At 46.5% G+C, this 25645-nt stretch overlaps 1 protein-coding gene across 1 annotated transcript in view; it reads left to right on the top strand.

The window, feature by feature from the left end:
* Window positions 1–16612, top strand: part of MGLL (monoglyceride lipase) — a 58110-nt gene extending 41498 nt beyond the window's left edge. The window contains exons 4-8 of the mRNA XM_062500798.1: window positions 3733–3869; window positions 5415–5525; window positions 9429–9518; window positions 15280–15495; window positions 16487–16612. Of these exons, the coding sequence (XP_062356782.1) occupies window positions 3733–3869; window positions 5415–5525; window positions 9429–9518; window positions 15280–15495; window positions 16487–16612 (680 nt within the window). The remainder of the gene's footprint in view (window positions 1–3732; window positions 3870–5414; window positions 5526–9428; window positions 9519–15279; window positions 15496–16486) is intronic.
* The last annotated feature ends 9033 nt before the right edge of the window (window positions 16613–25645 follow it).

The following is a 25645-nucleotide window of genomic DNA, read 5'->3' as shown; positions in this document are numbered from 1 at the left end:
GAGCCTGGCTGCTTTGGAGTGGTTTTCAAAAGCAAGCCCCACAGCATGAGAGAATATGAGATTTGAGGAATGAAGGGACTTGCAGAAGTGTGCATTTGCAGGGTCACAGGATATGTTTTGCAGGCAGAGCTGTACCTACATGGTTAAAACATATTCCCCAGAGACCTCACACCCTCTAACACTCCATCGCTGAACTCTCAGCTTTGTCTTCCTGTGCAGCCAGTCAGTATTATTTTATCCATAGAGATGTGTAGTTTTGGAGGATCTATAATCACAGGTGGAATCACACTCTGAAGTCATGCTTTCTGACAGGACTGACTGAGTTGTTGTTCTTGACTTCAGTGGCAGAGCTGCAGTCTGAGCATGCTCATGCTGAAAATAGAATAAATAATAACTATGACATATTGGGCCAGATCATCACAGCCTTTATTCAGATTTTTTTTGAGCAAAGTATGTTTTGCAGTGGTGTGCTGGTTGGAAATGGATGCTCAAACCTCCTAATTCTAGATTTGCAACTTGAAAATACGTGGTTAGGATTCTGACTTTTAAAGACTCATGGAAAGGGTGCCTGCAATTAAGCCAGTACACACAGCCTGTCATGATCACTGTGTCACTGCAAAAACAAAGTACTAGCAATGAACACACGAGCTGGGTGTGAAGCCAGTTAGATGGGAAACAGTTTAAAAGCTTTTGGATGCTGAGTGTGCTGTGGGGATGTGCACAGGCAGTCACAGCTCTGTGCACTGCACTGCCACTGCCCTGCTGAAACCAGGGCCCCCTCTGGGAATGCTATGAAGAGGAGCTCATGGAGCTGTGATTCTTGGGACACTTCTCTGTTGTCACCCTTGGTGCCGTGTCACTTGGGTGTGAGGCAGTCCGTGGCTAGTTCCAGTTGCTAGGGGCAGGTGGCTCCCCTCCTCTTGAACCCACTGTTTTGCCACTGGCACTGTGGGACCACTACAGCAGATTCATTCCCAGCAAAAACCAAAGCTAATAGCTTTACATCAAGGATGAACCTGACCTTTCATTCTTAATAGCTCTAAAGGCAAAAGATCAGAGAAAAACATGTCAATATTCTTGACTGTATTGATGTTTGGTTGTGCAAATACTTTCATCTAATAGAAGGGGTCTTAGTTCCTCACTCTGAACCTTGTCAGCTGGGGAGTTCAAACTTGCAATATACTCATTCACTGGGGGAACAAGTTTGGTTTCTTGGAGGGGAAGAATGGAAAATATTAAAATAGAAGATCATGACCTAGCAATGCCTCCTGGCTAACACTGTGCAAGAGGCAGGGATAGTATCAAAGCAAAGACTTCCATGGCTTTCCTGTCCCACATGTGCAGACAAACTGCTTCTCAGGCTTTGCTTTGTGCCATCTGAGTGGGGAACAGGAGTTTAGTATTTAAAACCGATGTTAAAAGGGGGCGTTAATTCAGTTATTAATAAAAAACCCTGGAAAAATTCAGAGGAGTTTGTCACAGCATTGCATAGGTATTTCTTGGATTCCACAGCCATTACTTTGACTGTTACAAGCAGTGTCACTGCTTGTGGTGGAAGGTGGTGGGAACAGGGGAAATTCTCCACACTGAGAGCCAAGGAGGCTTTCCAGACCTGCCTCTGTCTCATCCAAAAATAGACCAAAGACTCACAGTTCCAGAGCAAGGAGTTATGGCCCATTTACAGACCTGGACCACAGGGGCCTCTGTCTCTGCTTGCTTAGCAGAAGTGCAGAGCTCTGTTAGGGGAAATGTTCCTCTCTCTGGACTGTTCAACTCATATCAACCTGCTACATTTGGAATTGAATAGTAGGCACATAACACATTTGAGGACCACATAAAGTGAGTGGACTGGATGTGTACAAAAGTGGTAAAAAGCTCACTTTCCATCTGTAATGAAAAAAACAGTTTAAAGTTAATAGTTCCTTAGCCACACATGTGGTTTTGCCTCTGGAGATTATTGTGACTTGTATTTTAATTTGCTCTTCGATTTGTTTCTGGTCACTGATCCATGGAGGATGTTTGCTCCACCATATTTTGGCAGGAATTGGAGTGTGTGCATGGTAAGCAGAACTCATAAAACATTATTTAAAATTGATCAGCATGACGTGTATGGGGGGTTTTTGGCAGCCAGTGTGCTGATTGCACACAGTGTGCTGCTGATTGCAGCCTTCATTGCCAAAAGACCCAACAACAGAGACCACCTGACAGGACAAAGAAACAAGTTTGGGGTTCAGTTTTTCCTAGATTGACTGAATTTAGTCCCGCTTTTTATTAAAAGTTCTGCCTAATTTGCAAGGTGATTTTTTTGGGTGGCTTACAAGAAAGTTGAGACCTATTGATTTCCACCAGAGTGACCACTGCCAGCAGATGTAAATACCTTTGTGGCTGTGTCAGCAATGCTTTTCTTTGCTGTTCACTGGAAGGGGAACCATCTAGTATGTCAACAGTTGCCAGATTCACCTTGAAGTTTTTGTTTTCATATTTTTCAGATTCTGTGCTGCCTAAATGTGTAGCTCTGAGCTTCATATTAACTGTTAGTAAGTTCTCTTCAAAGGGTCGGTAGACAAAACAATGCTTGAGACCAAGGACAACTTTTACAAGCTTCAGGCCCAAAAAGCATAAAAACCAGGGAACTGAAGATGAAGGAGATGTTTAAGACCCCCTGTACCCTAGCCCATAGGGTGGGACGCATTTTCCCCTTCACAATTTTCCTTAACAACCTGCATGGAACAGAAACAAGCAAAGGGGCTGTTTCTAAGGACAAATCCTGTTTGTGATAGACAGTAACATGCATGTGTGGTCAGGTAGGCATGCAAACTGCTTCCCAAAGGTGGCATTAATTTCAAGCCTTTGCAAGCCCAAAATTGCCTGGGGCTGTGTTGGTGGTGATGCTGGCTCCACCTCTGCCAGGGATGCCACTGTTCCCATGGCAACTCACCATTTCCATTTTAATCTTCCTCTTCCCTTCCATTAGGCAAGATAATTCCCAGACACAGAGCGAGGAAACAGCGTCCAGGTGTGGTACAGTTTGCATTAACACTTGTTTAGGAGGAGGATGCCACTGGACACTTGCCCACTGCAGGCTGTTGCACCCTCCATCACTTGACCCCTTAGCTCACACAGAGGAGGTTTCCAGCCCACCCAGCACTGCAGGGTATCATGAGAAAAAGCAAGATTGTGAAGCTTATGCACATTCAGGCCCTGGAAAAGGTAGTGCCCATGGTCCATTAAGTTTATAGCAACTGTATCTAGTCTTCAGAATCTTTCTGTTTCTTGCTAAGATGCTACACAGCAGTTACAGCTGTACAGTGAGCCACCAGACCAAAAGCATATGATCCCTGAGGAAAATCCCCATTTCCCAGGATGCAGTGACCCAAGGCAAGACAACCTTTCCTCATCCTGATGTTGGAGGTTGAAAGAAGTAAATTGGTACTCTCAGTTTTGAAAAGCAGATAAAAGCATGGGGAACAGAAGTCCAAATTTAGAGGCTCCTTGCAAACCCTTAACACAGGTTTTGTTCACACAGGTTTTGTTACATGGACAGTATGGCACTTGGCAGCTCTGTGCAGTTTCCTTTGCATTTCTGCAGCACTTTTTCTGTTGAGAGATGACTGCAGGAGAAGGTCAACTTAGGACAGGAACAGTCCAAAAGGCTTATTTCTGCCAGGTCCTTTCTTGACTGTAAGCACTGCTCCAAATGACTGAGCTGTGCACTCTCCTTCTCCCCTGCAGTTGGCCACGGGCAGAGCGAGGGTGATCGTATGGTTGTCTCAGATTTCCACGTCTTCATCAGGGACAGCTTGCAGCACATTGATCTCATGAAGAAAGAGCACCCCGAGCTGCCTGTTCTCATCCTGGGGCACTCCATGGTAAGCACTATCCCCAACCCCTCCCAGCAGCACCCAGGATGTGTCATAGTCTGGTGGTACTCATGTGGATGGCAGGAAATAACTCATTGCACACCACAAAAACAAAACTAGAAGGAGCCTTCCCTTCCACATAATTCACTGCCTGATTTGCCAGCATGCTATAACCCTGAGATCTGCCTTGAGTAAAGAGAGTCCTTAACTTTTCTACCCCCACCATGGCCCTAATTAGTGCCATTTGCAACAAGAAGTCTGCTTTTCAACACAACCATTCATTCCCGTGGCTATGTGTAAGTCTCACCAGCTCCCTGCAGCATCGGGCTTCCCCTTTCATTTTAACCAGTAACCAGGAGGTTAAGCCCTCCAAGGCTTTGTGAGCAGCATGGAGATGAAGCATGAAAATACCCTGTAGCCTCATTCTGTTAAACAACCTAACAGGAAAATGTACCAGGGATTAAGGCTGCAAAAACAAAGGCACTGATTTGGTGAACAGATCTGAAGCCTGATTCTGACAGCACGGGCCAAATCCCTTTATTCAAGCTAACAGTATTCCCACTGATGTCATTGATCTGCTCTCCCTGCCTTCCCGGAGGAGAGGAAAATGAATGAGTACTTTGGGATTCAGTCTGTGCTCAGATAAATAAGTGTTCTTGCATAAGAAGGCATGGCATGCTCTGAAGGGCTCCCGTGCTCCAAAGCCACTCTAACAAGGAGCAATTTCCCAGTGAGGTCTTTGAGATGCTTCTCACTGCTGCTCCATTTAACAAGCCCCTGGTTCTTCAGAAGGGTGGAAGTTCACCAAATATTTCCCTTGGCAACTAGTCCTCTGCAAACTTTCCCAAGCAAGCCCACCGGATCCCTTCCATCTGCAGCCCTCACCATCAGCCCCTGTCCTCACATGGGATGGCTCAGCCTGGCTGTCATGCAGCTCTGGACCATGGGCTGGGTGTTTGCTGCCAGGCCCTTGGCACAGCACTGTGGGGCTGGAGGGGCTGGGGACACTGAGGAGGAGAATATTTAATTCCCTTAATTTAATTTATAATTAATTCAAGATTTTTCATGTGCCAGTGGCAGCATTGCTGGCGCCCAGGTTACCAGCAGCACATGGTGGAGCAAGCCCAGCTTCACGGCATCTTCCCAATGCAGCACAGTCTGTCAAGCTGGTAAACCTCCAATAAGTAAGCCAACTTATTTCTCAAGTCCAACCTGAGCTACCACTTCAGACATTTTCTTATTACTTCTCAGTTCTTTTAAGTAAGGAGAACACAAGGCATCCCAGGGAGCTGATGGACATTGCATGGAGAGTTGAGTTCAGTGTGACGTGAGAGTTTATAGTATGAGAACAGAAACCAGATCTCTTCTCCCTTCAAAAAAACCAGCCACTTCCACTACTTCTACTCCTCCAGCCTTCCTTGCTGACCACACTGCACTCTCAGTGAGGCAGAAGTAATTGGCTGCTTGGACTAAACCTCTTCCAATAACAGGATTACTATACAAACAAGATGTTGGCACCTGTATTAAGCTGTGGGCTGTTGTTTTGCATTGCAGGGGGGAGCCATCTCCATTCTGACAGCTAGTGAGCGACCCAGTGAGTTTTCAGGCATGCTGTTAATCTCTCCTTTAGTGGTAGCCAGCCCAGAAGTCGCTACTCCCATCAAGGTAAGAGCAAACCCACATTGCACATGGTCACCTCGCTCCTCTGCAGCAGGAAAAGTGTTCAGACTTCTTTGCCTTGAAATGCAAAACCCTGCTGGGATCTGTGCCACCCAGATGCCAGTCAATACTTTTCTTCTAACTGCCTCCCCCACAGTTCCACCCACTTTTCAGAGGGGAAGTGAATCCTGAACCTGTCCAGAAAACCCTATTTAAGCAAGAGTTGGGTATTGGTGGTAGCAGACTGTGCTTTCTTCACCTCACCCCATGGCAGCCCACACAGTGCCGTCCTTTCCCTTCCTCTCCTACAGCTTTCTTCCTGACTCATGCAGAGTCTGGTATAGTTGCAACACAGGCTGCTGGCTAAGTCAGGCCAGGGTTATTTTTGGCACTTGGGGGATGACCAATTTCTGAACAGAACTCCTGAGTCCCAGAAATCCTTTATGAGCCTCAAAAGAGGCTTCCAGCTAAAGCATCACTGCCCCACCTGCACCCCATTTGACCTGGTACCACAACAGACCATCTCTTTTGGTTTGCATTTAGGCTTTATCCCACTCCCACTCACATCTGCCCTTCAGAGCTGCTTCTGATCCACAGTTGCATTGCCCAGTTTGCCCTTCCCCAGGGAAGTTCTGCAAGGCAACTGAGCCTCAGCTCTCTCCTCCTTTTTGCATTTTTAAAAGAATAAACAACAATCCTAAAAGAAGCTGGAAGCAAAGGGAAGGAGCAGCTAAATCAGCAGGAAGGACAGAGCCTCACATTCCCACAGGACTCCTTCCTTAATCCTTTCTCCTTAGACACTTCTCCTAGGGCTAGCTTCTTGTTTTAATTTGCTTCTAAGCTATTTCTCCTTTTTTTTTTCTTCTGTGAGGAAGGAGACAGATTGCCTCAGCTTTCAGTATAATCCTGTCCCACTTTCTGCTGTAGCCAAAGCCATCTATGGAACTCACAAATCATTGCAAGCACCAAAGGCTGCTTTCTAATCACCTCTTTTCCACTGAAGGAGGTGCATTAAGACCTCTAACCTTAAGATGCAGGACCCTGCTAAGATCTGAACCACCTGGATGCCAGTCAATATTTTCCTTCTAAGTGCTTTCCCATAGTCCTACCTAATTTTAAGAGGAAAAGTGAATCCTGAAGTCTTCCAGTCCAAGTAAACTTATTTAAATAGGAGTCAGAGTACCAAAGTCTGGTTTTGGGAGGCTGGTTACTGATTCTTCATGGGTGAGGCTACATCTGGCATAATGAGCACCAGTGCCCCTGCTTTTTCTTACTTGGGAATTTTCTTACATGGGAAAGCAAAAAATAATAACTATTAAGAAAAAGATAACAAACAGTCTGAATATGAGAGAGACTGTTAGCCTTTTCTTTCTAATCAAGGAGAATAGAGAAAGGCTAAAGCCTTTCTGAAACAAGGACTTACCAGTTCTGTGGGAACTAGCATTACTGTAGTCTGGCTTGTTGCAGATCTGTACTACATGTTGCTTTATTTCTGTGTAAGAAATAAATGCCATGATGCATCAATTAGATGGGAAATCCTATTCTCTAACTGAAGTATTTTGGAGGTGTTTATATGGTCTCTTTCCTAGAAAGTCTGTCACATGCAGTATTACAAGAGCACAGTTAGTTTCTTTCTCTTTCAAATCTATTTCTACATCTCAAAACTGATAAAAAAATAATTATTCCTGAAATAGCTGTGCTCTGTCACACTCTGTTGAAATAATTTCAGGAGTTGAAAAGGTATTTTCAAGAGGAAAGATTGAAAACAAGCAGAGCATTCCTGCATAAGCCACATTTTCCTTAAAGCTGTGTGTTTTTTTTCCTCAGAGTCACAAAACATTTCATGGTGATCGTGCTTCTGAGGAACAGAGGCTTAGTTTTCCCTTGGAACTGATAGAACTTCTCAGCTCTGGGCCATTTCCCAAGGACCATTGCATTCATCCTTTTGCTAGGGAAGTTTCCAGCTGAGCAAGAATTTACCTTGGCCTGAACAAACCAGGGCTCAAGACAACAACAACAGTGAGCCAGATCACACAGGGTCCTTCAGACCCTCTTAGAAATACCTTCCCTGGCTGCTGAGCCAGCCCTGGCAGCAGCATAAGCACAGCATGTTTGCAGGCTCTGTGCAGGAAGATCAAATGCTGCTCTTTGCAGAAACACAATTTCACCAGTGCCCTATAAATCCTGTGTCCTTTGCTTCTGATGGAAGCATCCAGTTGCAAATTCAGTAGAGTGAGAGGGATCTTGCTGCCTTCCCCCTTTTCTTCTCAACTGACCTGGGCAAAATTCAGCTCTGAATCTTTGCAGTTTCAAAGGCTGCAGAGACAGGAGTCACATATGCTGGCAAAGGGCAGAGCAGGGGTGAAAGAGCATCTCCCACTACATTTCTGCAATTGAATGCTTTGAAATCAGATGGGCAGGACAACCCCTTAGGAAATATTCCCTGGTGTTTAATCCTGTACTGGCCCTCAGCCTATTGTTTAAGGACTCACTACATGATAGTCTCTCTTTCCCTTTTGTGTTTTCCATTTTGCCTCTTGCTGATCTATTGCTTTCTAACCTGACTGGACATCATGTTGCTCACTGTCTTTCAGTCTGAATCTGCACCCAGTAAAACTGCAAAGGACTTTCCCTAAGGTGTAATCAAACTGGAAGAAAGTACTATATTAAAACTTTTTTTTTCTTTATTCCTTTATTTTGTCCAGTTTAGCAGAGATGTTAGTAATCAGGTTCATAGTCCATGAAGGTGCATAGCTCAAATCATCACTGCCTGGAGTTAACATGAAATGAGGAAAACCCCACTCCTTCTTGGATCATCATAAGCTCATACCTGCATTGTTGTGTAGTAAAAATTAATTTTGCTGACATAGTGTCATAGCCAGTGAGGGCTCAGTGTACTGGCAGACAGTGACACTGCTTCCTACTCGTATCTTCCCCAAGGGACACATGTGTTTCCAAACCTGCTGTGAGACTTACTGCTTTCACTCCTCAATGACTTTGACTTCAACCTTGTGTTATTCCTCTAATATCATAATTAATCTGTCATGTGTCATCTGTGATCTGAAGTGCCAGGGTGTGCTTCAGAAATTATTAGGTATCTGCAGAAACAGAGAGCATAGGGGACAGTGTTGGCTGTGAACACCACAGGGCCATATACCAGACCGATGAACACTAACTGTGTATTTTCTCACTTAAGTGGTGATCACTTAATTAAAAGCAGCTATCAAAGCTATCAAAAGATCAGAGCAGAACTCTGGTATCAACGTGCTTGTAGTGCTATTGAAATGAAAGATGTTACCCTTTCTTCTGCCAGCAGTTTCCAGCCTGGGCTGCTCAATGCTTTTGTGTGTTGTTCCCAGGAGACGTGTGAGCAATGGATTCCCTTAGCCAATGCATGCACACTTGGCTGTTGTTTATTTACAGGTTCCCTGGAGAATACACTTATCAAAATGAGTGCAGCCTAGGCAACTGCTGCTCCCATCATCACTTATGCACTGCAGCCTGAAATCAGAGCTGTGGCATCGAGGAAAGGGCAATAAAACACCAAAACCCAGCCCTCTAAGAGTTGGAAATGGCCTTTTCCTATCAAAGTACTTAACTGAAGCCTTTCAGAAATTAACTTAAGAATGAGAAAAAGGCACAGCACAATGAAGTTGTGCTGCTGCATGTGGACGGACAGCTGACGGCATTTCAGTCTAGCACACCCACTCCCTGCTCCCAGGAGCAGTTAAAACATTTTCCTCGTTAAGAAAAATGTTTTAAATATAGGACAGATCTTTCTCCAGAGTTAGCTGACAATTCTCAACTATTTAACTGCTGTGCTGATTTTCATCAGCTCAGCATTTGGGCCTCTATGTTCCCTCTCTTCCCCTAACTGGCTCTTTGACTTGTTCCTTTCCTCTCCCACAGGTTTTTGCAGCGAAAGTGCTCAACTTCGTGCTCCCTAACCTATCACTGGGATCAATAGATCCAAATGCAATTTCCCGGAACAAGAAAGAGGTGAGAACCTTGATGCCATTTTAAGTCACTGCATAGTTGGTGTCTTGTTCCAGTCCTGCCATTTTTCTTTTAGAAAAATCCATAAGTGTTTGGTATGTCAGGAGGGCAAAATCTGTGCTGGTGTAGAAAGGTGACATATCTCTGAAGCCCATGGAAGTGGCCGCTCACAGAAGGCTGTAGGAAACCAGCTGCTCCTCCCTGGGGTGTGCCTTGCACCTGCAGCTGCTCTGGGTATCAGACGTGACAGAGAGCTACAGGTGCAGTGGGAAGCATGTGGGAGCCGTGTCTTTGTCTCTGCTGCACCACCACTACTCATTACAGCAGCAAAACCCAACTCAGGTAGCAAACACACTGCTAAAGTCAACTTTTCCACCTCTGCTCTTCGCAGTGAAATCATGCAAAACCCTACAGTCCTGGAGATTTGTTTTCCTGCTTCCAAACCAGGATCACCTTGTGCCAGATGCATTCAAGCAGAGGAAAAGAAAGTGCTTGAACCAAAAAACTTGTTACAAGTTCTCCTGGATCACACTCTGACTCTGCTACAGCCTTTCCAAACAAATGATATATTCATGCTACACCCAAAAATGATGCTTTAAGGAGCTGCAATTGAAGCACCTGTTGTAACAATACAGCTCCAGCCTCACCACTGTGAATGCACATGGAATTGTCCAGGGTTGTTTTTATAGTGGCACAATAGCCTGGGACTCGTCTCCCTGTCACACTCACTCCTGGTAATTACTGTGTCAGCCTATTCATGCCATCACTGCAGAAACAGCTGTATTGCAGCTGCTGCAGCACTACCTGAGTGGGGCTTCCCTTCTCACTGTTGTGGGAGGAGTGAAAGGAGAGTCACAAACCATAAGTGAATGAAAGTGCTTAGGCCAGACCCAGAACTTGGTGCATTTCAGAAAGCACCATTTTTTCTTGAATTATAGAAAATGGCACTCAAGGGTGTCTCAAGAGCATTGCTGGTGCAAAGTGGTCACTTGTTCCTGTACTCCCATGCCAGCTCACATCTCACTGAGAGATGCTGTCATTTTCCCTGCTGTTCATGCTATGGTTCATAACTTAATTAGGAATTAATAAATTGCCTTTCTCTGGGGAGGCAGCTCGACCAGCATTAGAAATAAAGCTGAAAGGATCAGGGGCAAAGATGGTGCCAGCATCTGTGTGAGTGCAGTGCATTTGGCCTCAGCATATCCCACATCTTTGGCTCACCTATTCAGAAAACTGAAAAGCAAAGAGTTTCCCAGAAGAGCCTCAAGGCCCAGGGTTGTTTCTTGGCACTGCCAGAGAGTTTTTTGTTCCGATGACTTTTAGTTCACTTATCCCTGAACACAGCATAAGATTTCACTGTGTTGGAGGTGGAGAGATCCAAGGAGATGAGGAAAAGAAGACAGGACTGGAGTGGAGTGAGATCATGTACATCTGCTGATGCACTGTATGACATATGCTCCAAAGTACCATATGAGACTGCACAAAATATATGCTTGGGAAGAGGGCTGACTCCAGTCTAGCTGTAGAAACCTGTTCTTAATTACATTCAGCTGCCATAACTTGTTGCATATAATTCAGAGAAAAGGTATAAATTAGACAATTCACTAAAATGACATAGAGGAAAGTTTTCACATCCACATTTATACTTTGAGGATTAAAGAAATCAGTGCTCTGGAGGAGGAGAGGAATTGGAGAGCTTTATTCCTTACCTGAAGAGTGAGCCTGTCTGTGACATGTGGGTCTTTGCCTGCTTCTGATTTGTTATGTGACACCTGAACTCTGCTGCAGCTGCATTTAATGGGTGTTTTAAATTTAAAACATTTAAGGATGCTCTAAATACACATCCAAGAGCCGGATCTTCTGCTGGAAGATGCTAATGCTGCACTTGATAGCTTTGTAGGAGAAAAGTGATGATGTAGGGACATCCTGAATAATAATACATTTAGGGATGTGTCAGAGAGCTCCTGAAATTGGCACACACTATTGACTGAGCACTTCCGTGTTGTGGTGATGTTAGGAATCACCACAGCAACCACTGAACATACTTTCTAATAATTGCTATTGTGTTCCTTCTAACCATGTATTTTGCTGCTGCTTTGTCTGTTCTGTGATGCTTCAAATCTCTAAAGCTTCCTTGGAGCGTTGCTTTACCTCTGCCCTTTTCCTTTCCATGGAGCAAGGGAGAGCCTTTTGCATAAGGTCATAAAGGGATAAAGGTGTAGCTCTGCTTCATTAGAGCCTGCCTATAATGGAGATGTCTTCCAAATGACACACCCTGTGTGCTGTGCTGCCTTCTCACCTGTACCTGAGCTCACAGCTGACATTGCAGTTGTGGGTAGTGATGTAAAACACTTTCCTGACCCCCTTCAAACACCAGGTTTTCAGGTTCCAGGCACTCACAAGACAGCATTTTGGTCTTCTGGTGCCTCTAAGCACACTCCACCCTCCCTTTGGATTCAAGATGCTCATATTTAAAACACACTATGTGCTGGAAACATCCATTATTTATATGTTACACATACACTCCTGCTAGACCAGCTTTCTATTCACTAGAAATATTTTTTGGGACAACATCCAAGAATTTCCTAATGAGTTTGTGTTCCCAGAAAGCTGTCTTCAGGGCGTGGGGGACTGAAATATGGAATGATATGGAGATATTTGTTTGATGCTTGCTGTATCAAACACAAGAGAGAAAAAAGAGAGCAAGATGCAACCTGAAAACCAGTCCTGTTATTCCAAGGAGGAATGACTTCACAGTGGCAGGAACCTCTTTACCCTGCTAGTCTTTGTTAGCTGCTGTTGACTTCATGGAATGGTCCCTCTTGTTCCTGCCAAGTCCACATAGGATGAGGCTGCAAGAGGAGATGCAGACCTCTAAACAGTTCGATGTGATGCAGCAGCCTAATGGTTGCTTCTGTCTTAGAATTACATGAAGATAAAAAGAGCTGTTGAGAGAGACCCTGGAGAGCCTTTGCCTGACAGTGTCTGGAAGCATTCACTGGCTCTTCTGGGGTCACCTTCTATTCTTGCCCCACCTCAGAGCTTGGTGCAGCAACAACAGTTTTGGGCTGGCAGAGTTTGCAGATTGTAGCCTGCAAAATATAAAGCCCATTCCTTGTCTTCTCTGCTTCCCCAGAGAACTGCTGCTTGAAACTCACCCCATTACTGAGCATTAACTCTGACAAGTATTCCTGTTCATTGACTAGGAACAGGATGCTGCCCCTGCAGTCCTGATCATTTTGGGTTGGGACTAGGTTTGGTCTTTTTTTTTTTTCTCCTGCCATCATCTACACAAAAATATTTGTTGACTGCTCAGTGGCTTAAAAATCCCTGTTATTTCAGGCAACAAGAGAAAGAAAGAAACCCTTTAGGTCATTCTTCTAGCATTTATGGGGCTGGGGACTGTTTTACTCCATGGGAAGGGACCTTCTGTCAATCCATCTGCCCATCCCTCCTGAATCCCCCCTGCAAAATCTCTTATTTATTACATGCAATTAAAAAAAAACCAAACAAACCCACCAAACTAAAAAATAATAAAACCCACCCACCTCAAAATTGCGTTGCTTTAGCACAGCACTGTGACATAGGTCCAGATTAGGCAGAAGGCAGTTGCTAAGTAGCCAATGCAACACAGTGGTTTCGCTCAAAAAGCTGATGAAAAGTCAGCATGTTTGGCTGAGCGTATCAGAGTAGACCCAGCTGCCAACAGAAGAGTGAGCTGCACCACACCAGGTGCTTTGTGTTCTGAAAGTCAAAGCTGAGCGTTTTCCATGAGCACATTCACAAGGGAACACTTTCTTCTAAACACAGGCAGCTTCTTGCCCTGCAGGAAGGACTTTGGAGAGCAGGGAAGCTGAAGAGTGTAGGGGGGCGAAAGATGCAGGTGGAGGTTTCTAGACCAGCGAGCTGGTTGGGCACTGGGATGGTCCATACCGAGCCAAAAGGACTGTGAGCTGTTCAGTCTCTGCTTCCCAAGGCCATTAGCAGAAGTAGAGGATGTTTACCATGTCTCAGTGTCTTAACCACAGTCTCATCTTTGCAGTTGCCTCTTACAAGCAGTTTTCCAGACCCTCAGCAAGCACATACTTCTTTGGAAGGGAGATACCATGTGTAATATCCTAATATGATGAGCTGTGATGATTATATTTGTCTCCCTGCCAAAGATTACCCCTCAGAGCAGACATAATCTTGCACAGAAACCAAAATACAACAATGGCCTTAATCATATCCTAGAAACATCCACTATTTCCAAGGATCCCTAAGTGACTCCTATGACAACTTGAATGTTTTCAGTCCAACACCAACATGGAGTGGCTGTACAGCTGTCCCTCCCTGGACCATCCTCAGTACTATGGGCTGGGACTGAATGGTGTCAGCCACTAATAGTCCCAAATTTCCCCCCATATCTTTCTCTTGCTGCATGTAGGCATAGGAACCATGGATTCAAGCAGTGGGAGATGGTGGGGACTGGAAGTAGGAAGGTGATGGGGAAAGACTTGTGTGCACTGGGGTGCCTCACTGCCACCTCCTTTCCCAGTGCTTTGTGCTCCAGCATATTTGAGATGACAACAAGGGAAACTGGCTTCAAACCCTCTGGCAACTGAATGCATCCAGATGGGAAAGCCCCACCATGAACTGTTCTACCACCCTGAGAATCTCACCTCATGGGGAATTGAAGACAGAATCCACACCAAAACCTTTCTGCCCATACTGTCCTCCAGTCCTGCCTGTACCTACACCTCCACATGGCAACATGTCCTTGGGTGGCCTGTTGGGTCACCTCCTACCTATGGCCTCCTCAAGGCAGGCACAGACAGAAGCAAAAGAAGCTCAAGTTAATGCCTTCAAGGTAGAATTTTAACAGACCCCACCGCCTGTGAGGAGAGGAGGAGACTGTTTTCAGCTAACCTATAAATAACCACCATTTCTATAAACATCTGCCAGGGTTGGGAGAAATGGGAGGCTGTGCCAGAGACCAGACCATAATCAAAGCATTCTGGCAAATATTGCCAGAGTGGGGTCTGTGTGGGCCGTCTCCACATACAAATACAGTGTACAAATATTTACTGTAGATTTGCCTGCTGCAGTAACTACTCCTTCCTAGCAACTTTCTGCACCAGCTCTTGAGCATTTTTATTCCTTCACAATCTGGTTGAGCAAGTTGTTCACTACTTTTTTTTTTGCCTACCACCTAGCACCATCATTTTCTGCCTTGTCTGTCACACTTTGCAGCCAGAGATGACCCCTTGGCTTTGCAGTCACCTCTGTCAGTTGTCTGTAGGTGTAGGTCATGGTCATCATCCCTGGACAGGGAAAGAGAACATTTGAGCCCTCAGCAGAGAGGATAATGGCCTGGAGAACATCAGCTTTCAAATAACAGTCTGAAGAACCCTCTGTAGAAGAGATATCATATTGGAATGACAGAAAGGCACAGCAGAGAAGCAAAATGCAGGCAGGTGCCTCTGTGGGAATGGTCTTTGTCCAACACTGGCTGTTTCCCTGCAGGAGCTCCTTTTCTAAGAGCTCTGGTGTGAATATTTTCTAGTGGTGTAAGAGAGAAACATGCAGCAAAGAGCATGTCAGGTTGTGTGAGCAGTGCTAGTAAGCCACAGTAGCTGGACCTTGACTCTGATGGCCAGATGTCCTGAGAGAGCAGGGAATGGCTGTGCAAGCCAAGGGAAGACTCTTCACTGCCAGGCTGATCTGCTTTTTCTCATATGCATGAAATAGTGCTAATCTTAAATTACCTCTTTCTCCCTGCCAGATGGAGTCTTACACATCTGATCCCTTGGTCTATCACGGTGGCATGAAGGTCTCCTTTGTCATCCAGCTGATGAATGCCATTGCCAGAATTGAGCGAGCCCTGCCCAAGCTGACTTTGCCCATCCTGGTGCTACACGGCTCTTCCGACAAGCTCTGCGATATCAGGGGCTCTTATTTACTGATGGACACAGTGCAGAGTCAGGACAAGACACTCAAGGTCACCTTGCTTTCTTGATTATTAGGAGGTGATGCTGTCTGTCAGTGCTGGCCTGAGCATGAGTGACTGTGAGGGGTAGGGAGCCTGCTGACCTCCAGGGAGCTTGGAGGCAAAGAGAGCTGATGGAGTGGTGAGGCTGGGCAGGTGAAACCCCTTTCACCAGGAGGGAGCCCAAGCTCAGCCCTCCCTGGGCTCAGTGTGGTCCCTTTCACCAACTACAGCCAGGCTGAGGGCAGGGGATGGTGGGCAATCCCCAGGCCTGCCCCAGTGCTGCTGTGTGCCTAGAGGGTATCTTGGACATGAAGCAGCTTTGTGGAGAAGTAGAGCAAGGCTCAGAAGCAGGTAAAGCATTGACCCAAAAAGCTCTTCTGAACAATGCCAGCTGCGTGAACACCAGCCTAACCTCATGTCCCAGCATATAAAGGTGAAAGAAGGTCTTTCCAAAATGCTGGACAACAAAAGCCACTTCACATCTGCCCATTTCAAGAGAACCACAGCTGATTAACCAATTGTTAGCACATGAATAAACCTGAAAGAGAGACTGGGAGACCAAGGGAAAGCTTTTGTCATCAGAAAAATAACTGGATAGTCTGAGCATAAAAGGAGTAAAATTGCACAAGGCATGATGGGAACATCCCCCATTGTCCTTTACATTCCAAGGGCATGATAAGTATTTCCTCCTCCTCCTTAGTGGGATAAGAAGGAAGAAATGTATGGGGCTGGGACATGCATTATGTTCCTAAAGGGCAGCAGGAATTCTCTGGTACCCACAGATGTCAGGCAGCAATGCCAACATCTTCCTGCTTGTTGAGGGCTAGCACCACCAGTGGCATCTCCTGGATTTCATAACCTGGTACATCTCAGAAAAAACTGACAAGTTGTGGGCAGGATGTGTTGGACTTGTGGGTGTTGACAAGGGGGGACTGAAGGCTGTTTCGTTCATGCAGATTTATTTTTTTCTGTGCTAATCTCTACTTCTCCCTGGTTGCAGGTGTATGAGGAAGCCTATCATGCCCTCCACAAAGAGCTGCCTGAGGTCACTACCTCTGTCTTCACAGAAATACTGACATGGATTGGCCAGAAGGTCTCAGCAGCTGGGGAAACCAGCCATACTTAAGAGCAATTGCATTTGCAGATCTTACTGGGGTTTTCTGGGAATAGATGTTTCTCTTACTAGGAATCTCTTGGGAAAAGATCTAACATGAAGGGATTATTGGATTATTTTACCACACACAGAATAAGGGAGGGTGGGGGGCGAGGCACAGGGTGGGGCATTATTTGCTGATGTAAATGGCCACTGCCCTAATCTGAAGAAGAACTGATAGCTGTGGGATGCCCCTCACACACTAAACTTTCTCCACAGCTTCCCCTTCTCTGCTTTCACTGTGGTGACTGGGGTGTGTTTATACTGCAATAACTATTGGTATGTAAAAGAAATCAGTATCTTCCACTTCATGGTTTTGATGTCAGGTGCATCCCTTGTCCCCACCACCCAGTACCTTAAAAACCCTGCTCCTTGAGAGGAGAGCACTTAGAAAGGTGCTGGGTGATGAGGAGAGGCTAAAGATGGAGTTGGCAGCTCCTGAAGGTGAAAAGCTGATTTTCAAGGTCAGACCCCTTTGGATTCTACCTTTTTAAGCAGACCAGGCCACGGGAGAGCATAGAGATGGCTCCCCCACCACCCTGCACGTCCTCTGCGAGTTTGCACTCGGGGAAAGCATGTAGAACAGTGCTTTGATTTTCATCATCTGAGCAGGATCCCAGAGGGGAGAGAAGGAATGTGGAATCAAACCCACTTAGCACATTCAATTCCCATGCTTTTCCCCATGTCAAACCCTATCTCCTCTGCAAAATGATCTATTCTGTAAATATTCCTAGGGACAGGGTTTTTTCCTTCCTTCCTTTCTTTCTTCTTTTTTCAATCTCCTTATTTTTTTCTTTTGGAATTAATCACTTGTGCTACTGAAACTGAAAAAGCAAAGTAAAAGTTATAAGAGAATATAGTAATATAATATATTATATATATAGAGGTGGTTGGAAGCTGGGAAAGAAATGGGAGAAGAGTAAAGAAAGAGTTAATCATTCCTTCTCTTGGCAAGGAACAATGTTGTCCTACCAGGATCTGGTCCTCTCACCATAACTTTACAGTCATAATCTGTTGTTTTCCTTCATCAGTTGGAAAATGTCCTGAAAATAATACTAGAGATAAGTGCAGAGCATCTGGTGGGTGGGGAGTAGCAGTGGGTGTCCTCATGGTCCACTGGTTTAGCAGGAGACCCACAGTGTGAGCAGAGATCCTGTCCAGTCTCCTCCTCATCAGCACTGGGGTAGATCACTGAGGGGCTGAGCTCAGCCCTTTAGGACCTGTGGGGAGCTGAAGGCAGAGTGTAGAGTGTGACCATCCACCCAGCCTCCACCTTGCTGTGCCAGGGCATCCACAGACCCTGCTGCACAAGTGCTGTGGAGGAGCCTGTGGTGCAGGTAAGCCAAATTCTAGAGCTGCCTGAGTCTCTGCTAGCAGAAGGGCGGAAGAGTTGAGACCCTGGATGAGACAGAGACATTATACTGACACGGTAAAAGCTGCATAGTGATGACAGTGTGGCTGGCTGGGCCAGTTTATCCAGCGTGATGGCCCTCAGCATGAATATACTTCTTGGCACTATCCAAAGGGAGGGAGTTAAACCTGCACCTTTCCCTCTGGTTTTGCAAGAAGAGAATGCAAATGTTGCACTATGAGAGAGTGCAGTGACAAACCCCTGGCAGCACTGCTGTGTTTTGAGCTGCTGCCCCCAAGGCTGGATCCCTTCTCTGACAGTCAGGGCTGTCACCCACCTCTCCTCCCCTTGGAAGCAGTTCTAGCAAGGTTCAGGAAAGGGACCTCTGTGCAATAACAGAATCGGGGCTCAGTCCCATTCAGTCCCAGCAGCATGGACGAATGAAAGATGTGTGGATGCAGGTCGTGTCCTTGTAGTTGCCCTAAGGGGCCCAAGTCAGGGAAGCTCTTTTTTACAGGCACTGTTGATCCAGGCACTTTGGCATTTGTATTTTCTTGCCTCTAAAGAGAGGAACGAGCTGTAGCTCTCCTAGCAACGCCAGCTTTTTATTGAAATATTATTCCAGTGCAATCAGCTGCTCTCAGCAGCCTCTGCTGAACCTCTGGTGACACTTACTCTGGGAAGGAGCAATGAGCAGGTCACCTGCTTTCCATCTTCCAGCAGCCTGTCTTGAGGCAACTTCTGTTGCCTGAGCAAGCTCCCTCCTGGCCAGATGCTGCTAGAGAAAGACAGCAAGAAGAGAAACACTATAGCAGTGATAAATCTCACCTGCTTCTTCAGCTGGAAGGGGAAACAAGTGGGTGTGATCCAGAGGTGACAGACGCTGCGGGGGTAGTAGCAAGATGATGACTTAAGGATAGGATTTTTGAAAGCACTTTTCTTGAGGAAGTCAGGAGGAATAAATCAATGCCCACGTCCTTTATATCCTTTCCAAAGTGACAAGCACTTTGCAGGAGGGGAGAGGGAAGTGACCCTTCAGCAGAAAGGTCAGAGCCCGTTTGCTCCCTCCAACCTGGCTTCAGGCAGAGGAAAGTCCGTCGTCAGTGCCTTTGCTAAAATGTGTCCTTTCACCCAAGAAACACCTGCAGCTGAACAGAACTAAAGGGAAACAAATTACATTGGTCTGGGGAAGACTTGTCCTTCTGCCTATAGCTAAGCTCAGCAGTGGCACATGGCCTGGTGAGGCTGTGTTTGGGAAAAAAAAGGTTAATAAACAAAACCTACCAAGAACAACAACAATAAAAAAATGCCAAATGACCCCAAAGCCATGGCACAGCAGCAGGTATTGCCACCCTCAGCCAGTTTTCTGAAGAGTTACCTTCTGAGGCAATTAACACGGGGAAGCCTATCCAAAAGAAGCTGGGCACTGCCTGCGCTGACCCCACAGATCCCTGGGCTGGCTGCTGAGCAGAGGGGCCACAGCTCCTTGGCAGGTGGGGAAATGAGTGAAGAGGGAAGGAGCCAGGAACAAACCAGCCTGGGCCAGGTGAGACACTGATCTGCACGTTTCAGCTCTCTGTGCTGTTGCTGATCCCTTTCCCTGCCTGTAAGCTCCTTTATACTGACCCAGTTAGGTTTCACCAAGCCCCGGAGGAATTCTTCCTTGGCTGACCAGATTAGCAATGAGCAGAGCAGCTGCTGAGGGAAATGTAATTACACTCTATTTCCAACTGGCAGGTACCACTTGCAGGGAGCACAGCCAGCCTTACGAATGTTGCTGTGCAGAGCCACACGAGAGTCTGGTCTGCCTTGGAGAACAGGTGGCACTCGTGACTGAGCAATAGCAACGTGTAACTACTGTATATATCACCACCTGTAGCACTCAGAGGCCATTTCCCACTGCCTAACCCATCATGTTTTCTATTTAGCCTGTCCTTTTTATACCACTCACCTTAGCACACTGCCAGCACAAACCCACTGGGATTACATTTCCTTTTACAAGTTATTCCTGAGGTTGTCTCTCTTGTTCTGTTGTGTTCCAGTTCAATAAAATACATTATATATATATATATATACATATATAAAAACATATACATACACATGTATTTTCAGTGGAAAAACCATATACAAGTTTAGGATTCTTAAAGGAATACAATGTATATTGCAACTAATAATAAAGTTATGTTTTCTGAACACAGCGTGTCTGAGGGTATAACTGGTGACCATTCCAAAGTGCTCCCCACACCCCAGATTAAATAACAGTGTGGAGCTGGTGGAGGATGCTTGGTAATAGGCAAACTTAGCCTGCTTCAACGTCTAGCTCCCATGCTTTTAGAAGTCCATTAAAACATGATGTTGGTCCTGAACAAAACCAAATTCCAACAGGAATTGCACTGTGGCCAGAAGCAATGTAGGATTTAATCAGCAGCTGATTAAATCCTACATTTTGTCCCCAGCTGTGACTGCAGATCAGGCTGGGGAGTGGCTTTGATGGTCTCAGCTCCCAGGCAGTGCCCAGATGCTATAAGGGCTCCCAGTCCATCCAGAGCTAGGATTGGTGCTGTCAGAGTGCCCCACACTGCAGAAAGGTCCCCCCTGCCCAGAAAATGGGGCTGGACCAAAGAGCAGCCACAAAGTCCTCTCCTGCTCTCTTGTCCATGCACATTTCAGGACAAGTCACTTGCTTGTAAGGGCTCTCCAGCCACTCGCACTCCAAAACACTTGATGAGTGCTGCAGCAGGGGACAGACAGGACCCTGCTCTCATGCCAGCCCTCTGGCCAGAGTCATTAGCAGCACCAGACCCAACCTGCAACCTCCATCAAATAATTTCATCTTCCTTATGCCTCAAGTCACTAAATCAAGAGATTAGTGTTTTCCTTCTGCAGCCCTGTGCAGGCTCTGTGTCTGATCACTCCTCAGCTCCCCAGGTCAGAAGCTCTGGCCAAGGGCTTTGATGTCCATCAACAGAGCTGGGGCTTTTCACCAAGCCAGCAGGCACACCATGCTAGTAAGGAACATCATTAGTAACAACATTTGCTTTAATTCTGGCAAGTCCACAGCTCTTTCTTCTGATATTTTGGTGGTTTATTAAGCTCATCAGAGTTTTAAGAGTCACTGTAGGGTGCCACACCATGGTGCTGAGACAGGGACTGAGCACAGGAGGGAAGGGACAGTCCTTGATAAGGCTGGGAGCAGCAAAGGAGCTCTTTTGGAAGTGTACTTCTCCCAATGTCACCACCTGATGGCTGGCGAGCTGTCACAGCCATAGGTGGCCTTCCTGTTTCTAGCCTGTGCTTCTCTGCACTGATCCTGTGAGTCAGCAGGAACCCCGAAGCTTTTTCCTTTTTCTCTTCCCTCAGCCTGTGCTCAGTCCTGTGTTATCCAAGGCAGGCTCTGGGGTAGCTACAAGGTGGGGATCAGCCAATGAATGGTAAAGCAGGAGCCAGAGCAGTGTCAGGGTGAGGGGGAGAGCTCCTTAGGAGGCCTTTGCAGTCACCCTGGCAAGGACAGCCAGCCTGCATCACCACTGGGACATAAGACAAGAGGTGTCATAGTCACAGTGCAGCAGGGACAATCCTCTGTCAGACTTCTGGCACCACAGAGCCCAGCACCCAGGCCAGGCTCAGGCACTGAGAGCAGGTAAAGGCTGCAGCTCCAGTGAGTGGTGAAGAACTTTAATTCAGATCTGCTCAGCATATAACCCACAGTGCTTTACTTCTATTTGCTGCTGGTTAAGCATCAGAGGAGGGAAAGTGGGGCTGCAACCCACTGCAGAGCTGCTGCTGGGGGTGAGCAGGGATTCACACCTCTCCCCCTGCCACTCTCCCTGCCTGGCTTCTGGCAGAATTTCATCACATGAAAAGGGAGATGGAGCTGAAGGGTTGTGCAGGTGCCACCACACCACCAGAGACCAGCGGTCTCTGCAGGACACACGTCCTGCAGCCTGACCACTTGCCAAAACCACTCCTGCTCACCCAGCCTCTCAGAAGGGAGGGGGGGCTGATCAGTCATTTACTCTTCTCTCCACATATGAGCACGTCTCCTTTGCACACAGAAACAGGGCCATGTTCTCCCAGCTTATCCATCTGGGATGCTCTCTTTCTCCCTCTGATGGGGAAGCTGCTGATGTGGAGCTGCCACTTGCCTTCCTGCTGCTCTCCAAACAGCTGCCTTATTAATTGTGAGCAAACACTGCAGAACCCACACCTCCCAACAGGCATAAGCCAACCCACCAGCCTTCCCGTGGCCACCACTCCTCAGGGGGGAGTGACACAGGATTAATTTCCCTTCTGTCTGGAGGAAACTCTTCAGTGTATGGAAACATTCCAGGAATTTAGATGGAAAACAATTCCTAAGAGATCAATTAAGAGTTTGGATAGATCGCATGATACGTGTTCTCCAAAGGAAACTTGGCAAAGAAAGCTACTTGGCCTGGGGGGGAGCTGATGGGAGGGCAAGATGTCAAGCATGGAAAACGCTTGTCTTCTAAGAAAACACACAGAGACAAGAATGGCAGAGGGGAAGGAATGGCAGTTCAGGGCCAAAGGACAAGTGGTACCTTTGGAAGGTTCATGACCAAAGGCAAGCAAACCTCTGCCAGAGCACAGTAAACCCTGGCATGAGACAGAGCCACAGGAAAAGCTGGGCTTTCCAGACTTCCCAAAGTCAGCAGCCTTTTTGTCAGTATCTTGTCTTCATTTACATTAAAAAAAAAAAATGCAATGACAACACCAGCTCTCCACAGGCTGACACAGTGAACCCTGGAGCAGATTTTTTTAGCAAATGAACAACTCAGGTTCCCCATACAGAGGAAAATTTAAAAATCAGTTTTCCCCTCTGGCTGGACTGCAGGGTCAGCCTCATGCTGAAATGACAGCAGTGAGCCATCCTCCCTGAGGGCTGCACTAGGCAGCCCTTGTCTTTGTCACATCAAAAGCTTCCAGGGTTCACCCCATGCACTTTTAACACCGAGTCCTCTCCTCCCATGCTGAGTTCACGTACCTCCCATGCTGAGGCTGGTCTGTGCCAAAACCCAGCCCGGAGGCACTTGTGTGACTGGTGAGTCCTGGATCCCCAGTAAGGGCCAGACTTTGCACAGGAGCCTGAAGTGCCCCCTCACTGCAGTACCACGAGCACTGTGGTCAGCAGAGCAAGAAGTACTGGCCCCCTGTGTGCTTTCAGACCGGAAAGACTGATGTTCAATTGCACGCCTGATTGGAAAAGGTCACAAAATCAGGAAACAAGAAATACCATCTCCCCTGCCCCCAGCATTTTCAAGGTGCCCCCCAGCACTTTGAACAGCTTTGAAGATGCTGTGCCCAGTTGGCACTCAGACCAGAGAAGCAGCACAGCAGAAAACAACTCATCTGAAGCATTTTCAGCTTCTCAAGAAGAGCCTTTGGAAAGGGAAGGAGACTGAATTTGTCACCAGCAAACTTCTTTTGAAACTCCTGGATAATTTTAGTTTTAGATCCATGAAGAAAGGGGATGGAAGAAACTCTAGAGAGCAGATTGCTGGCTCCTGTTACAGAAGCAAGCTTAATAAAATTAACAGAAATATTGGTAGTTCTGCTATGCTGTGCCAAGAATGTGTTAGAACAAAACCTTCTGAGCAGACAGGAAAGATACAATGTCAACTTCGGCTTGATACTGAAGATCAGCTTTCATCTCCTAAAGCACATCCCAAGGAGTAGCAGCTAACACACCAGCATGCCTTCCCCTCAGAGCAGGTCTCTGCACAGCCCGCCTCATACAGCTCATCCCTGTCACAGTTTGTACAAATGGTACTGGGAAGACCCTGGCTCACAAAGAAGTTATAAAATTAAAGAGGGAGGCATTTTTCCTTATTGGAGTTTTAATGACATCACAGTGCAGCACAGACCAGCTTGGTTTCCTCCACAGGAAAGCTACATCAAGTTCTTTTGGACCAAATCTACCCTTCCCTGAGGCCATGAACAGAAGCATCTGGCCACACCACAGAACTCCCTTCACCTCTTTTTCCTAATCCAATATGCCAAAGCAACAACCCTGCCTTCTGCCATACCAGTAAGGGCAGGCAGACTGCTGCTGTCATGAGTGAGCAAATCTCACTTTCTAATCCTGCTCTCTTTCCCCTTGAGCTTGCTCTGCTGGTAACAGGAGGAGGGAGAGGAAAGTTCTCACATTCATTTTCAGAGCTTTTTTTGGGAACTGGCAGCCAGACCCTTGGGACCGGAGCTAGTTGTTTGCATGGTACTGATTCTCTTCCAAGGTTTTCTTTAATCTGCTGAAATGCCCTTCAAAGCTTGCCCCACACTTTCATGCTTAAAAAGTTAACCACAACCAGGAAACACAAAGGGCACGTGCATGCTTATCCCCTTTTCCTCAGATGCTGATCACATGTAAGCTTGAAGTTCATTGCTTGACTCTGGCTTAAGGATCTGCATGTCCATATCTGCACCCAGTGTGGCTGCTGCTCCCTAATTAAAACTGCCCCCCTGCAGCCTTTGCCTTGATTATTGCCGATAACCCACCCCCAACTTCAAACCTAAAACCCTTGAAACCATTTGCAGCCTAAAAAAGGGCTCTCTGTTCTCCCTCAGCACTTCCTCAAGGCAGGCAGCAAGCCCAGCAGAGCCGGCACCTTTATTCAAAACAGACCCTGACTATAATAAATGGTTTGCTGGTATGGCCTCTCAATAAATTTGTTTAGTCAAACCTATTTTAGCTTAGAAGATAAAACAAAAACCTGCTCCTCAGCACATCCACCCCATGTGAGCAGAGAACCAAGCCAAGCCATGGTTTCCTGTCACCAGCTCTAGCCAGGATCACTCATCCCTGGGAGCTGAGCACAGCCACATTCCAGCTTCCAAACCTGTGATGGGCTTTGCCAGGCTGCCACAGCAAGAGGAAAACAATGTCACCCTGAGCAGACGAGTCTGTTAATGCACACTGACTGTGAACTGCTACGTGGGAAGTGCCATCTCCAGTTTGACCATGACTGTACAACATGAACAGCTCAAGTCTCTTGCAGAGGCTCATCCTTTACTCTCACAGCACAATGCTGCTCATTGTGTACGCTGTTTGTTGAGGCCCAAATACCTGATTCAGCCTTGAACTTTTCCTAGTCCTCCCTTCAACAGCATTAGTCATTCAGATGTCATTAGTATCTCCTTTCTGAAAATTGCATGTTCCTCCACAGAGCAACAGGGACAAGATGGAAGCTTGTTCCTGTAATGTCAGTCATGCTCTGAAGTCAACAGACAACTCAGCTATTGCCTTTACCTAAAAATTTGTAGCCACCCAGGCATACCAGAAAGCAGACAAGAAAACAGGTGTCTATGTCCTCAGAGAGGAGGGACTGCCCAGACACTTCAGCAGAGTCAGTTTTGGAGAAAACACAGGCTTCTGACTGGAATGCACTGAACAGGTCAGAGTAGTTAAGTACAAAGGCTGAAATATCTCCATCCTTGGATATAATGGACAGTCATCAATTACAGGGGCACAAGATGACAAGAAGAGAGGGAAGACAACTTACCTGCTAGCAACAGCCCACAGCAGTTTTCCGAGACAAACACCACCTCCCTGACAAACAACCATGGCAGTGACCAAGCCTGTGCCATGGTGGTGCTAAAGAGAATAATTTTGGAGAAAGGAGACAGTAAAAACGAGTTAG

Source organism: Cinclus cinclus, chromosome 12, assembly GCF_963662255.1.
Source record: "Cinclus cinclus chromosome 12, bCinCin1.1, whole genome shotgun sequence".
Lineage (NCBI taxonomy): Eukaryota > Metazoa > Chordata > Aves > Passeriformes > Cinclidae > Cinclus > Cinclus cinclus.
This window is presented reverse-complemented; position numbering and strand designations above follow the sequence as displayed.